This window comes from Mizuhopecten yessoensis, unplaced genomic scaffold, assembly GCF_002113885.1.
Source record: "Mizuhopecten yessoensis strain PY_sf001 unplaced genomic scaffold, ASM211388v2 scaffold11079, whole genome shotgun sequence".
Classification (NCBI taxonomy): domain Eukaryota; kingdom Metazoa; phylum Mollusca; class Bivalvia; order Pectinida; family Pectinidae; genus Mizuhopecten; species Mizuhopecten yessoensis.
In genome coordinates, this window is record NW_018408869.1 from 270,655 (window position 1) to 286,758 (window position 16,104).

Genomic DNA, 16,104 nt, shown 5'->3' on the forward strand with positions numbered 1-16,104 from the left:
AGTGGGTTAAAGCGCTATCGGATTGCTCCACAACAGTTGAGCGACAGTGGCCAGGCTTCTGTAATGGCATGAGTCTCCCGTTCTTGGCAGAATTTCCTGCCATAGCCTTGGGGAGGGCTTCACTCAAACAGTTCCCTGGCCCCTGCAAACGTGTCCTTTGGCATTTGATATATTTCAAATACCAGCGGCTCAGAAGATAAAACGACTTCAACGTGTATCTTAAGTCTCTTTTTCCAGGGAGGTTGTCGGCGTGGTTAGCGGTCTATGGGAGATAATTCTCCCCAAAATTCACCACAATATTTCAATTGCCAACATTTTATATTTATCTTAGCAGTAAGTTTTTCTTCTTCCTTTCTTCACAAGAAGGGACAAGGCTCCATGTTTAAGTTTAGGAGGCATGACAATGATGATTATACTTTTTCTTTAACATGAACAGTTGTTGAAACTGTACAGACACATAGAGAATTGATAACAAAAAAGAGCATGCTTTAATCAACAAAAATCATACTTATTTTATTACAATAAAAAGTCTATAAAGGCACTTCATCATGGTAATGAACATTGCACGTGATACATGTTTATAAATGTATGGAGCACTTTATGGCATGAAAACAAATTAAGAACAATGGCTTATTTTCATTTAACAAGAAACAAGAACAATGCATGCCTCTACCAGAACATAATCTATTATATTGACCACATACTTACGTTGAGTTTCCCTAGAAATTTTACAAGGTAAACATAGCCACCTGGTCAACAGTTAAAAATAATGTCAGATAGCATTTGATAAGGTAACAACACAGTTGTTCATGTCTTTACAGTCAAAAGTCAAAACTATTTCCCTTTGGTGTTAGGGAGGAGATGTACTCAGGAAACAGTCTCCGAGTTGGTCCAAACAACTGCAAACTATTTTCAGTCTTGCAACATGTTACAAGCAAAAAATCCCTCCACAGGCTAAAACCCTTGAAATCAAGGGTACCTCTTGTAATTGTTCTGGGATACATTTATTGTAAATACTTCACCAATAGGACACACTGCGGATAGAGACATGTCACCATCCTGGATATATCCTGGTCTACTGGCTGATTGATATGTATTACTTAAATCATTCGTTCACACATGTACTTAATTTAACAATAAACCAAATAGTCCGCATGACAGATGGAATTGTTTACGATTAAAAGTTTATTTCTTGCCTCCCTGATATATCGATGTGTACTGCAATTGAAATATGCCACACATGCACATTTTCTTTATTAAAAAAATGCCAGCAAATACAGTTTTGAAATATTTGCCTAAGAGTTCAACTTTTAGCATGAAAATAAACCAAGTCACAAAATAATAAGGGACATTCCAAGATTAATGGTATTTTGAGGAGGAAGGCACCTGTATTAGTATCAGTGGCATTCCTTATATTAAATCAGATTCAATATTTGATGGGCAATGGAGCTTTCAAAAATGTGGCCCCCGTCCCCTCCATAAAGTTAATCCTGGAACAGCCCTTTATGAGTTAAGGTTAAGAACACACTATTTTCTTCAAATATAGCACATTATAATAAGTCACAGTTGAGCAGTCTAACTGAAACAGTTCTCAATAAGTACATGTCACAACAAACCACATCATTTAAAGGGTAATATTTAGGATGAATAATACTTATAAATAAATACAATGTAAAGCAAAATTACATCATAATTCAAAAGTGCACATAATCACTGCAATAAATAGAATAAAGCACGTTGGACTGGAACCTGGATTACCCAAAGAGATTTGCTATCTAACCTCATTCTTCTGAATAGTCAAGTAAATTAAAGATATTACAAGTAATCTACTGGAGATCACATTCATTGCATTACATGTACTAATACAAATAGACATACATAATCATACATTGGAAGACAGTTTAAACACATCATGCAGCCATCTTCAATCATCAAACACCATAGTCTAAAGCGATATGTTGCACACACTCATTTTTGTGAACTTACCTTTTAGTATTAAAATATTTACCAGAACTTTAATTTGTATTCCACTCATATTATGTCACTCACTGTAAGACGGATAACAATTTGTGAACAGCTTTGAGATGACCTACGACCTAGGTTTGTGATAAAGCAATATATAAGAACCTCAAATTATTATCATTATTGAGATCAACGGTTAACGAGTGCAAAAATGAATATCAAACATAATTTAAGCAATCTATGGTACCCATGGCTGGTTACAATAATATCATTGCATGATATGTATAAAGAGCAAACGTTTTTCATTCAACTGTTTGCTAAAAAAATTGGTAAGCACCAACGTGAACATTTCAAAACACCAAAAATTCAACTTACTTTTTCACATTTTAATTGATTGGGTTAGACGCCAGATTGGAGTTGAACCTTGAATATCTGTTAGGAATGAACCGGTGCTTTTTCAGACAAATGAGTGCAATGACGATGAAGAGTAACAGGACAACGGCACCGAGCCCAATGATAACGTACTCCATGTATTTCGGAACATCTTTTGGAGGTGCCTTGGGGGTCGAGTGGTGGGGACGGGGATGATGCGTCGTTATTTCACCATGGAGACAGGATTGGTACCCAGATTTCTCCAGCTCGCTGATAGCGCAGAAATGTTGTTTAACACATGACTCGTCACAGTAAGGCATGACATCCTGACTGACGGAGTTAAACTGGAGGTATTTCATATAAAGCTTATTGAATTTATCATTATCGAATGAATTTACTAATGCCAACACTTCTAATGGCTGTAATTTTGTTAGGTTGTAGACTTTTTTCGCCTCATACTCCAACGCCCAATTTGGCGGATTTCCTGAAATCACTGAAGAAAGGTTAAGAAAATACTGCCAGTAGTTGATGATTTCGCCGTTATTCTGGTTGTACTCGTAAAGCCGCACGCCAGGATTGTTGGCTCCTACTCCTGCCAGGCTACTGTTCCAAGGAGTAACAGCAGGGCTCAGGAATAAGATGTCCACTGGTTCTCCTACAAACAAATGTGTATTGTGTATTTCCCCTCAACAGCTGTCCAAAACATAAATAACATTCAGTGTGAGTGCCAGCCTCCTTAAAAGTGGGTTCCAAGCAAAGCATTGTTTGGTCACACACAAGAAAATGTGACAACAGTTTAAAAAATAAATGGACTTCCATGCGATTTGTTTTGATTATATGGTTAATGCAACAAATGACATCAATACCTCTGGTAATTGTTTTTGCAATCATGTCATCCTAATTTGATAAGGCCAAATATAATTTAAAAAAAATGATGATAAGGACAATAATAGTATTTACCATAACTGTCCTTTACCAACCGAAAGCTATCTGTGTGCTCATGGCCGTACACTTGGGTAGCTATGACATCATTAAACGTCTGGAGGATCTTGATGTATTCGTTGTTGTAATCATTATAAAACCACATCAAATCCTGGTACTTTTCAAAATAACCAGGTGCAATATGGGAAAAGAGAATCACCTGAAACAAAGAAATATGGTAACACATGTAAATATATTTTGAAAATAATTTTATGATTACTTTACAATGATTACAAAATATATAATATAAAGTATTTATTATGCATATATGTCAAAGGTCGGGTTCCCATAAATATTTGTTTCTTTGGTGAGTGACATTCTGAATGGGTTTAGGAAGACTTTATTTTTAAATAGTTTAATAATTTTAATTAATTGATTTTTAATTAATGAAAATTACTAAAAAAAAATCAATTCGGGAAAAAAATAAATAATTAAAGCCTAATTTGTCTTTACTAAAAATAAATGAATTTGCTATGGAAATATATATATGTATATGTTAAATTTATAGATAGAACTTTTTGAAGAATGTTATTATTTTAAGAAATAATGTCATAGACAGGTATAGGTTACTTCTGATACCTAAAAACCACTCCAGAAAGAAAAGAACCTTTTTATTGAGGCTCCTCGCCTCTGAAAGTTTCCTCCTCAGCCATTGAAACTGTCCAGCAGGGTCTCCTGTGCCTTTAGTCAGGGGGTCCTGGCTGAACAGCAGGTTTGTATTGAGTCCAACCATCACTAGTCCTGTCTTTGTATGCCCCTGGTAATAGCCACCTTCAACAACCACAGTATATAGGAAAAATTATAAGATTTCTACATAGGAAAAGTACTCTACCTTGAATTTTGGGAAATATGCCATTGTGCATTGCTTGGGGGAATTACATTAAAATAGTTATAACTATGCTAAATGATAAGATATGAAAAGAAATGTCTGAAGCAGTCATACGGTAAGTATAACATTGTAACAATTAAACATTGTATGTCTGAAGCAGTCATAGGAAAGTATAACATTGTAACAATTAACAGTCATAGGAAAGTATAACATTGTAACAATTAACAGTCATAGGAAAGTATAACATTGTAACAATTAAACATTGTAACACTTTGTTACCCATTCATATTCAACAGAAAAAGAACAATTTAAAACATTTAATATGCAATTTCTTGATAAAGACTTAGCAGTTTGGTACATTTTTGTATTTATATCAAATGAAAATTAACATGCAAAGAACATGATTAAACATGTCAACACATTTCTACGGTCAAAGCTTGATTAAACATGTTAACACATTTCTACGGTCAAAGCTTGATTAAGAACCTATTTGTCTGAAGTGTAGCAACCTCGTAAATATATTTTTGTGTATATATGAATTTTCAACTCCTTTACAGGTAAAATACAAAAAGAATTGGACTACTCTTCTGATATTTTTTTTCTGTTTGCTTTCAAATTCTTGGTTAAGAAATAACAAATACTGCAAAGCTAGTTTTCAGGTTTGCTTGTCAAAATGTTTTAATCATAGCTAGCTAAAATGAAAGCTGCCAGATGTATTCATGAATCAAATTTTAAAAAGCACTCAAGTCTCAAGGTGTCCATGTTTACCTGTCTTAAACTCGTCAGCAGTATTATTTTCCAGTAGTGTATGCCAGTGAGACTTATACAGGATGTCACTGTAGTAGTTTGTTGACCCGTTAGGGTAGTGGTCTGCTGGGTATTCGTCATGGTTACCCAGGACAGGGTAGATGGTGGTGTTAGGAAAGCCCTGTTTAAGTCTCAAGGTAACATTTCCAATGTTCTCATACACTTTCAAAGAATCCAAATCAGAGTTTTTTACATGTGGAATACTATCTCTGAAAAATTAATTGCCATAATTAATATTTTGACAATTTTGAATGCCATTGTGAAACTGTACAGTTATTACTTTCCCAAAATTATTGCAATACCCTGAAATCAAACTAATTTTTTTCAGTAAGGAATCTGAGGTTTATTTATGAAGCTAGCCTTTTTTCAAGGCAGGTTTAGTTTTGAAGACATTTAAACAGTATGATGTTTATGATTTATTTTCAAGGCCACATAAATTATATACACATCTAATTGTATCTATATTTACAACCATATCCCTCTTCTCCTAATTTATTCAAAGCTCATCCTCTGAATTTACCTTTCAGAAAGAATAATACTCATTTTTGTTGCAATTCCTTTTCACAATTAATGTATCCGACATTTAATGTATTGGAAAATAAAGTAAAAACAATGCTTATTAATATACATGTATGCATATGTAATACATTTTGATAAAAACAAAAATAATCTTACCCTGTCCAAATCACAAAGTCTGGATATGGATGGAACTTCACCATTGCATTTATTGCAGACTCAATCAACACCCAGGGTGCATCACAATGATAGTTGCCATATTGACTGTTGCTGTAACCTTGACCTTGGCCCTGATGACACATGTTAAGAGGGTTGCCATGGGAACTATAGTTGGCATCATAGTGGAAGTCAGAAACCTGCCAAAAGTACCCTGTGTAAAGAAAATGAAGCAAGACATCAAAACTCCACCATAACAATTTCCCAGGTTAAGTTTCCCTCCCACTGCTGGCAAAACAATAGAGATTCCACTGGGGTTTTCCGTATATGCAGTAACCTCCACTTAATTTTGTTTTTGATATAACTATAGTGCAATTTGGCAAAAGTACTTCCATTACCAGGTAGCTCATTTTGTAAGAGCAAGTGAGTAACACTATTAGGTCCACTGTCCATGGTTTGTTAGAGCAAAAGGGTAACAATATGAGGTCCACTGTCCAGGGTTTTTTAGAGCAAAAGAGTAACAATATGAGGTCCACTGTCCAGGGTTTGTTAGAGCAAAAGGGTAACAATATGAGGTCCACTGTCCAGGGTTTGCTAGACCAAAAGGGTAACAATATGAGGTCCACTGTCCAGGGTTTGTTAGAGCAAAAGGGTAACAATATGAGGTCCACTGTCCAGGGTTTGTTAAAACAGGGTAACAATACGAGGTCCACTGTCCAGGGTTTGTTGGAGCAATAGGGTAACAATATGTGGTCCACTGTCCAGGGTTTGTTAGAGCAAAAGGGTAACAATATGAGGTCCAATGTCCAGGGTTTGTTAAAACAGGGTAACAATACGAGGTCCACTGTCCAGGGTTTGTTGGAGCAATAGGGTAACAATATGTGGTCCGCTGTCCAGGGTTTGTTAGAGCAAAAGGGTAACAATATGAGGTCCACTGTCCAGGGTTTGTTAAAGCAAAAGGGTAACAAAATGAGGTCCACTGTCCAGGGTTTGTACTGTCCAGGGTTTGTTAGAGCAACAGGGTAACAATATGATTGAGGTCCACTGTTCAGGGTTTGAATCCTTGTTTTGCAATGCTGATTTTTACAATCAGAACAGTGAGAACATTGCTATACTTGATTGAAATTTTTTTTTCATTTTTTTTTTCTCATAAAAGTCTTGCAAGAAATGTTTTTTTTTATTTAGAAATGATTTATCAAAGCTATATTCATGTTGGTGAAAACAAGGGTCCAATGTTTATGCACTGTTACATGTTTTGGCAGCGGTACGGGGATCCTTATAGATACAATAAGGGAACTTTCACAAAACATATAAAGGGCCAGATAGGGATTTAATATTGAACTGGATGACACCATATGGAATGAAACACTCAAAATGTATATCAATTTTCATTTCAAGTATTTCTACCCTAAATGGAAAAATTTACAAGAGGCCCATGGCCATTGGGCCTGTATCGCTCACTTCTTTCTTTTGTTATCTGAACTTCACAAGAAGTTGAGAATCGTTTCTACTATCTTGTGACCATGGTGGCCATTAAAATTCCTATGAACCCAAAGAATTGCAACAAAACCTCGTAATAGCATTTTTCTGGAACATCTGGTTAAAATTGATCTTGTGGAACAGAAATGAATTAGCAAAGGATTTCTCAGGCAATTAGAGGACATGGTGTGACCATAATGGATTTGAATCAAATTAAAAAAATAACAGCACCTGTTAAGCTCTACCAGAGCAATACTCAGATCAAGTTTGATTGCCAATGGCATGGTGAAGTATACGTAAGAGGCTGAACATTTCTCAGCCAATAAGAAAACATGTACAGGTATTGTGACAGGACCATTATGAGGGTTTTTTTCGAAATAAACATGATGAAGAACAACTGCTCTTGTTCAATTTTCACTTAATGAGTGTCACTCATTTGCTCCAAAGGGGAGTAACACCTGTTAATTATACAACAATGAATCTCTTCATTAAGAAATGCTCCATTCCAAATCAGATCAAAATCCTTTCTCTTGTAATGAAGAAATAATCTTGTACATCTCAACAGCTTTGTTTCCAGAGGTCCAGATTTCATTACATACATGGATAGATTCCTTAAAGCTTAGGAATCAGTCAATGAATACTATTACTATCTCAAATAATGTTGAAATCCCTTCCCTAATACTTAAAGGGGCTGGTCGTGGAAAAAATGTCATATTTACTAAAATGGCATACATATGTTTAAATTACCTTCTTATGAAATATACAGATTCAAATTTTGCTGAAATTCACTCCCTAAGACTAAAAATTATAATTATATTAAAGAAATCCTAAATCGTCACCTGACAGTCTAAAACTCTCAATTGACCCAGATCAGAGATGTAATTTTACCGCACGCGCATCATCAACAAGGCCAAATGTAAACATCGTGGCGAAAGAAAAAGATGCATGCAAAAGTCATGACAGGCACGAGGTATCAATACCGTTATATATAACAACATATAAGTAGGAATACTACACTTGCATCATACATGACCTTTGAAAACAATTATTTACGTATAGTATTGCTGTCTTGTCTGCTAGTTGAGTCCGACATGGCACATGACGGCCTGCTATTGTTGTTATCTTCACTGCCTCACTTTCGAAACAACCACATGACAAATATAAATAGATCTGCGCTAAATTTACGCTGGGCTTCCCCGAGATTTCAGTGGTCAAAACTGGACATTGCAAGCATAACTCGACCATCATATTGCCGTGGCATAACTTTTGGAAGCCCAGAGAACGCATTTAGACCCATTTATTTTGTATTTTATTTTACCCGACCAGCCCCTTTAAGGAGTAGTCTTTTAGGCCCTATTCATTTGTCCTTCAGTTGGGAGAAAGGGGCATTTCATTCATTTAAACAACCATCAATTCCCAAATATGGTCAAAATTCCTTTTCCTTGACTTAAAAAATCTTTCGAAGTTAACCCCCTATTCCCACTTTACGGCCTGCCCCTCCTCCTCCAAGGAGAGACATACCATTCATTTATGTGATATTGAACTCCTTGGTCCAGTGATGCTCCATGCAAAATTTTGTGAAATTCCTTCACCCTTAGTATTCAGGAGCAGTTTTTTTATTTAAGATTAACCCCTATTTCCTCTTTTGGGCACTACCTCTCTACCTCCAGAGGTGACACATCATTCTTTTACTCAACATTTAATCCCTATTACCTAGTGATACTGCTTTCCAATTCAGGTCAATATTCCTAGGACGAAGTTTCCAAAACAAACTTCTTTTCCCTGGTCCATTTTGTACCACATTCCTCAAAACCCAAAGGCATCACATCAGTCATTCATAGACCATATAGAACGGATCTGACTGTACATATCTATATATACTAAAATGCATTATGTTTTCATATATGTACACTACATGCTGTTATTTTTCACAGAGAGTCAAGTGCCTACATGTACATGTGTAACAGGAGAAGAAAAATGCACCAGCCGGATTGGAATTCAAAATCCAGGACCTCCGAATTCTAGATGGATGCTCTAACCAACTGGACCTGGTTGCCTTCAATAGTCCCACAGTCCAGTTTTGCTACATTATGAGCTCCCTTCTTCGACAAAGTCCTCGACCCTGAAGATATACACCACCCTGTAACACCTTCTGTGCAGGGCATATTTCGTTGAGCATTAAAGGTAGCAGGAAAGGAAAAATGCAACAGCCAGACCAAGATTGGAACCTGGGATCTCCAAACTCTAGACGGATGCTCTAACCATTCAAGCTACCTGGTTGCCAGCAATTGATATGATTGATATCCATCCTTAAGTTCCAGAGAAGAAACATTTAAAGCAGTATGGCTTTTTGGGTTACCCCTCAGACCCCCAGGGTGTCATCCTTTGGATTTGTACAATTTATACTCCCCATTACCTAAGAATGCTTCTAACCAAATATGGTTGATATCCTTCTCTTAGTTTTTGAGAGGAAGTCGCTTAAAGCAATATGGCCAAATTACCCCTGATGGGCCCTGCCCCTCAAACCCCCGTTGGGTCAGCCTCTCCGGCATCCATTTGTACAATCTTGAATCCCCACCACCTAGGGATGCTTCCAATTAAATTTGGTTGAATTCCAATCATCGGTTATGAAGATTTTGATGTTGATAGACAAAATTGTCAACGGACACCATGGTATGGCGTAAGCTCACCTTCACCCTTCAGACCAGGTGAGCTAAATATGGAATATATTTAGCAATATTTATGTCACCCTGGTAAAATACTAGCCGCTAAAATACCTATACTGACTCAGATGGGGAGAATTTCTCTTTAGCTCATTCGGTAGAGCGTAAGATTAGTAAACCTGAGGACCAACGTTCGACTCCTAGCAGGGTTTTTGCCAGCTATTTTGGGAAAGGGACCCTGAGCAAAAATTTGGAAATATCATCAGTGTTTCCACATGTACAGGTCTTTGAAAATATCATAAGTTTGGAAAAAACAAAACCTGCAATGTGAGTAGCAAAATGTTTTCCTCTAACGTCATGCTACCACAATTGGTACATTGTCAGAAAATAGTTTGAAAAGTACTTTAAAATTCGATTTGAATATTTTCTTCTGACAGTATATAAAAAAATAGATATTTATCAGCATTTCCACTGAATAGTTTTGTTTTCAAAAACATTTTAAGAGTATACACAATGACTTCAAAGTAAACATATCAGAGAACCAGTAAAAACGTGTACAACAAAGAAATTTTGGAAGATTTTGAAGGGGTTACCACTTTTATAAGCATGTTTAAATGTTGATTTCTGGTCCTTATAACCGGATAATATGAAAATGTTAATATATACAATTGTAGTTCAGCATGGTATTTATAAAAGCAATATATTTTGTTGCAATCAGAACATCAACCAGTAGAAGTTAAAACAAAATTCATCTATATTAGCCTGTGATATGGTGTACCAATTTGGGTACTAATTATGGCCGAAAAACAGACGAAATCTCACTGCCAGTTTAACGTTCTCTTTTCAGAAATAAATCACTTAGAATCAAAACTTTTTCTGAAAATGAACTACCATTGGAAGTCTAGCTTTGTCAAGAATCAAGAAACTTGTTTGAAAACAAATGGTTCCAAATAATCTAACTTAATTGCCTTATAGACATGCTAGCGGTATTAAGCATTTTGTAATGAGTGATTGGATGCATGAAAGTTATATGTTATGTGTATAAAATAAATAAAATGTCCTTTTTGCAATATAGGTATGTATTGGTACTTCAGTTGTAATAAACACAGCAGCATATATAATCGAACAAAAGTATATCTCTGCTCTTCAAGGCAGAATCTGCGTGTAACAAATATATGATCAAATTGAAACTTTCTCTCACATTTATGTACCCCATTGTAAAATTGTGTTGTCATTGTCATTATATTATGCAAAAAAGAAAATAAAAAAGGGTCAAATAAAAAAAAAAGAATCAAGAAACATTCCAGATACAATATATCTGAATTCTTGCTGTACGAAACCCTGACCTGGCAAAAACCCTGCCTAGCAAAGGCATTGAAAAAATAATGACCTCTGTTTCACATTGGTGCCCACATACACTTAGGGACTCAGGAACTACATGATGTTTTGACAAATATATACTCATCGATACTTTCACAAGAATGCCTTCGATACTTTCACAAGAATGCCTATGACCCATGGAAATTTCGGGACAACCTCTTTCCTGGAGGGGGAGTATGTCACCCAAGTAAAATACTAGCCGCTACCTAACAACTCAGCTAGTTACAGGTACTACCCTCATTTGTCAATACACCCATTATATAAATTATTATATTATGGGTGTATTGACAGACGAGGCTAGGGATATTTTTTTTTATCTCATTTGAAATGAGCACAAAACTAATACGTAAATTAGAGGTCCCAGGTTCAAATCCTAGAGGAGGCCTTGAAAAAAATAATTACTTCTGTTACAAGAACTTTGTGAACAGTAATTAAGGCATTTAAAGGCTGATGTCTTAATGAAAATAGTTCACCAGCATTATATTGATTAAAACTCTTTTGACATTCGAAAACAAATTCAATATATCCAAATTAAACATATATGATTCGTGATCTTTAATGTAACATAACCAAATATTACCCTTTAGCGCACTAGTTGAACTTAATGGTTAAGCATCCATCCACAAATGACAGGCTCAAAGTACAGTCACAAACGTAAACAATACACAAAAGTTGACAGAACTTTCTTTTACCTTTTTTCTCTTCAAATGTTAATACGGACTGCATACAAAGCAGTACAGATGCTACTTTGTAAATCTGACGTGTCATTGTCGCCTGCTAGTGAATTGGACGTCAACTAACTTTCGACAAATTCATCTCACAAAGCCAGGTCAAAACGAAAATAAAATCTTGTGACTGTCAAGGGGAACAACTCTCATTTACAGAATATATGTAGCATACAACCAATGCTACGGTTAAACTTCCAGGGACGGGGCGTTTCCTATATAGGTAATACGAGACGCAATGCTACAATACAATAAAATATAATGAATACAGTTAACTTTATTTAACGTCGGATATTTAAAAACATTTAACATTAGATATTAAAAGCTATTATTCCGAAAAACATAAGTAAAAAGCATCAAATCAAACAATTACATATATATATATAAAACATTATGAAACAGAGAAAATATTAAAACTTAAGTCTCCATGCAAAGTTATAAGCTAAATATATATATACATGCTTACATCTACATAGTAATTACCAGCTTCATCTATTTGAAGATGATGTCATGTGATAGTGGGTGCTAGGCCAAGAGAAGAAAAGATAAAAGATAGTGAAAGGGAATATTTATAACTTGAAAGTATGAGAGTTATTAGTGTTTTTTATTTAGGGACAGTTTAAAGCAGTCAGAAGAGGTAATGGAGGTTATATCTGGAGGCAGGTTATTCCAGTCTACTGTGGTACGAGCGAAAACGGATTGTTGTCGTACCTGTGTTCTACATGAGAGTGCACGTGTTTGATATGAGTTCTGGTGTGCGTGTCTTGTGTGGCGGGATGGAGGTATGAGTTGGTCTTTTCTTATATTGACTTTGTCATGTATAGTTTTATGTAGTGTTGTCAGTTGCATGACTCTCTTTCTGTCTTCAAGTGATTGCCAGTTAAGGTGTTGAAGCATGTCACCAACACTGGAGGTGTTTCTAAATTTGTTGGTGACTAATCTGGCTGCTCTACATATAGCATGACAGTATTTTTTACCATAAAATACATATTAGTATCACGAAATTAGATTAGATGTTATCTAAGTCCGTGTTAGTATAAAGCATTGAAGCAAAGCATATACACATAAAAAGCAGTTATGATGAACTACAATTTTTCACTATCAGCACTATATATAATGATATGCACACATGTTGATACTAGGATATCAAAACTAGAAACCGACACCACTCGTCGAATAAGCCAGGAGATAAAAAAAAATCACAGGAGTGTATAGAGGCAAAGATGGAGAATAGTGTAAAGGCCATGGTGGATGCAAGGAACAAGGAATTGGAAGAAAGAAAAAACAAGGCGAACAATATCGTTCTTTTCAATGTTCCGGAACAATCCGATTCTGTCCCACTAACAAACAAGGCGCGAGACGAAAATGTCATCAGGAAAATCAGTGAAGCCTTGGAAGTACAGGACCTGGCCATACTGGCACACTTCAGGATGGGCAAAAAGAAACCAGATTTTACAAGGCCTTTAGTAGCTGTCCTTGGAGCGAAAAAGCAAAGGAAAACATTACTAGAGAAAGCCAGGCTGATTAAGAACAGGATGGAAGGAGTTTTAAAACGGGTTGTGCTAACTAGGGACTTAACTCAGGAACAACGGAGGGAGAGGAAAGAAAAGCTAGAGAATAGAGAGCAAACTGCAAAGAAAGTGCTGGCTGGACCCCCACATCAAACTTACTACGCGTTAATGAAATAACATTTGTAAATAGCAACCAGAAGTCAATAGTACGCGAAAGTACGTTATACTATTAAGTAGAGAAGAAGATACATCTATACAAGCCCCGGCTTACCTGAGCGAAACTGAGCGGAAAATGTTGCCGGATTACAGTTATGTTCAGCTTCAATACATTGCTTATCATTATGAATAGCCTATCAATATCGTCTTGTCATTCTTTAATCAGAGAAGTAAGCGGACAGTATGCATTGTACGTCTTTGCTTTAATCACAAGAAACAACATCTTTGCAATATTTTCTCGTAAGTTTGAACATCAGAATAGGGGTCATAATTGCTGAACACATTTTGTGACGAATTTCCACAGATAGGTTATAGCTGCGAGAACCGTAGATTCTATAGGCCCGATCTTTTAAAAAATAATTGTTATCGGACCAGCTGCGGGAACCGTAACTTCTAGGCCCGATCTTTGATTTATTTTTATTGTTATCGGACCATATCTATATCGATAACAATAAAAAAAAATCGGGCCTAGAAGGTACCACAGATAATGATGGCCTAACATGTGGAGATTTGTATTTCCCGCGTTTTCAACAGGGTCACAGGAAACACAGAAGAGTTCCATAATGATAGCACAGCACGTGGAGAAGTAAACATAAGTCAGGACTGACACTAATCGCCAATGGTTATGACCAAACTGTGAAAGTTAGATGTGGAGTAGGTCAGTAATAAACAGTCTTTTCATATAATCCCTTATATTCTCATCCATGTTACACGGATATGTTTCAAGTTTTATTCAAACTTTGGGCCATTGGCCCATCAGTATACAAAACATTTTTTAAACAAATCATGGACAATGTACAGAGGATGAAAACAATCATATTCCATTATAATACCCTTAATTTGTTTGCCTCATATATGAATTTTCCTAGTATACACAATTCTTTAATATTATGGACACTCAATAACTGGACGACTTTAAACACAGATGGTTTTTTCCAATAATAGCTTTTGATAAAACGAGATCTGAGATTTTGGAATTTAGAACAGACCAATAAAAAATGAAATTCGTCCTCTAATTCAGAGGGGGAGTTACACTGTTTACAATATCTACGTTCTCTAGGTATATTATTATACCTTCCAACTTCTATAGCTAAAGAATGGGTAGATGTACGTATTCGAGTTAAACAAATGCGATATTTCTTTGGTATATATTTTGTGAGGTAAAATTGTAATGTTTCTCCAAAATCTATTATATGTTTATACAATAAACATTTTGGAGAGTTTTCCACTGTGGCCCTTAGGGATTGTATGCCTTGATCAAAAATTCTTTGTTTTATCAATGGTAATAACAGATTTTGCTGAGAGATGCATGGATTAAACCAAACATCACTAAGACCTAGATTGTTTAATTCATCTCTTACTGCTATAGCCCAGTTGAAATCATTTCTACTACAACATTGTAATAAAAACCTATAGGAAGTTGATATAATACAATTTTCAGATTTTAATAATTTAAACCAATATTTTATCATTCTAATTTTTCTCATACAAACTAGAGGTAACCGTCCCAATTCAAGATATACCATGTTGTTATTGGCCGATTTCTTCACTTTTAGTAGTTTCTTACAAAAATGTAAATGTACATGTTCTATCTCTGGAGCTTTGTGCATACACCAAATTTCACTTGCATAGAAAAGGATACTGCTTACATATGTATCGAAAAGATGGAGCATAGTTTTTACATTTAAGTTTAATGATGAACACTTTGCAAATAATGCAAACATAGCTTTTCGTCCTTGGCTAGCTAATTGTTTTTGTATAGATGTGAATTTATTGTTGTAATTTAAAATAACACCTAGGTAAGGAAATTGATCCACACATTCAACCTTACTTCCTTTGTAATACCATTTTTCCTCATTATGCNTAATCAGGGGTGTTTGTGAACAGCTGGTTCTGTCACTGTCAGAAGGAGAGAAAGCCTGGAGGCCAGGGGCCTGTTCGTTTATAGATGTAACAATTTCGGGTATTAATCCTGGCGGACCTGCAAATGTTTATACAGACCTCGCAAGACTTTGTCAAGGCTCACCTGAAAGTAGCATCCGATTACTAGGTCCAATGATCCTACCGGTGTCAACCGTTTAAATAAAAACTGCACAGGTTCTTCTTCTTAACTGTACAAGGGCTCCATCAATGGTGATGTTTATGGCCTTGAGACCCTGTGCAGAGGCGTGAGAAAGGGGATTATTTACAGTGATTAGTTTCCTACCTGTCAGTCACAGGTACTAGCCTCGTCTGTTAATACACATATATAGTCTTATAGATGTATTGACAGACGAGGCTAGTGCCTGTGATGCAGTGTTTTAATTGGTAGATGTTTCTGGGAGGGTATGTTTTTTCTGTTAAATCATTGCAGGTTACTTTAATTTAATGTATCCGAAAATAATACAGTAATTTGATTTTTTAGGTTTTATATTTTCTTCCAGGAGATTATTTTATTTGAAGGAGTTATAATGGCAGACACTATCGTAATGTTAAAGCAGATATTGAAGGAGCAGTGGGTCACTGAT

At 35.8% G+C, this 16,104-nt stretch overlaps 2 protein-coding genes across 2 annotated transcripts in view; one reads left to right on the forward strand and one right to left on the reverse strand.

The window, feature by feature from the left end:
- Nucleotides 1–486: 486 nt before the first annotated feature.
- LOC110465452 (acid sphingomyelinase-like phosphodiesterase 3b) lies at nucleotides 487–12,004 on the reverse strand. The gene is made up of 6 exons (XM_021521265.1): nucleotides 11,838–12,004; nucleotides 5,627–5,837; nucleotides 4,913–5,160; nucleotides 3,923–4,086; nucleotides 3,295–3,475; nucleotides 487–2,989 (listed from the first exon to the last, which is right to left on the reverse strand). The coding sequence occupies exons 1-6, from the start codon at nucleotides 11,911–11,913 to the stop codon at nucleotides 2,349–2,351; spliced, it is 1,521 nt and encodes a 506-aa protein (XP_021376940.1). The 5' UTR covers nucleotides 11,914–12,004; the 3' UTR covers nucleotides 487–2,348.
- A 2,155-nt stretch (nucleotides 12,005–14,159) lies between these two features.
- LOC110465454 (nardilysin-like) overlaps nucleotides 14,160–16,104 on the forward strand; it is a 53,399-nt gene continuing 51,454 nt past the window's right edge. The window contains exon 1 of the mRNA XM_021521268.1: nucleotides 14,160–14,255. Coding sequence (XP_021376943.1) covers nucleotides 14,245–14,255 — 11 coding nt within the window. The 5' untranslated portion in view covers nucleotides 14,160–14,244. The remainder of the gene's footprint in view (nucleotides 14,256–16,104) is intronic.

What these genes read in the sequence shown, in the direction of transcription:
- LOC110465452 (XM_021521265.1), bottom strand. Translation starts at nt 11,913, where the DNA reads ATGACACGTCAGATTTACAAAGTAGCATCTGTACTGCTTTGTATGCAG. An exon ending in TGCTGACGAGTTTAAGACAG is followed by an intron (nt 4,087 to 4,912) that starts GTAAACATGGAC and finishes TGGTTGTTGAAG; the next exon opens with GTGGCTATTACCAGGGGCAT. An exon ending in CGAGGAGCCTCAATAAAAAG is followed by an intron (nt 3,476 to 3,922) that starts GTTCTTTTCTTT and finishes TCTTTGTTTCAG; the next exon opens with GTGATTCTCTTTTCCCATAT.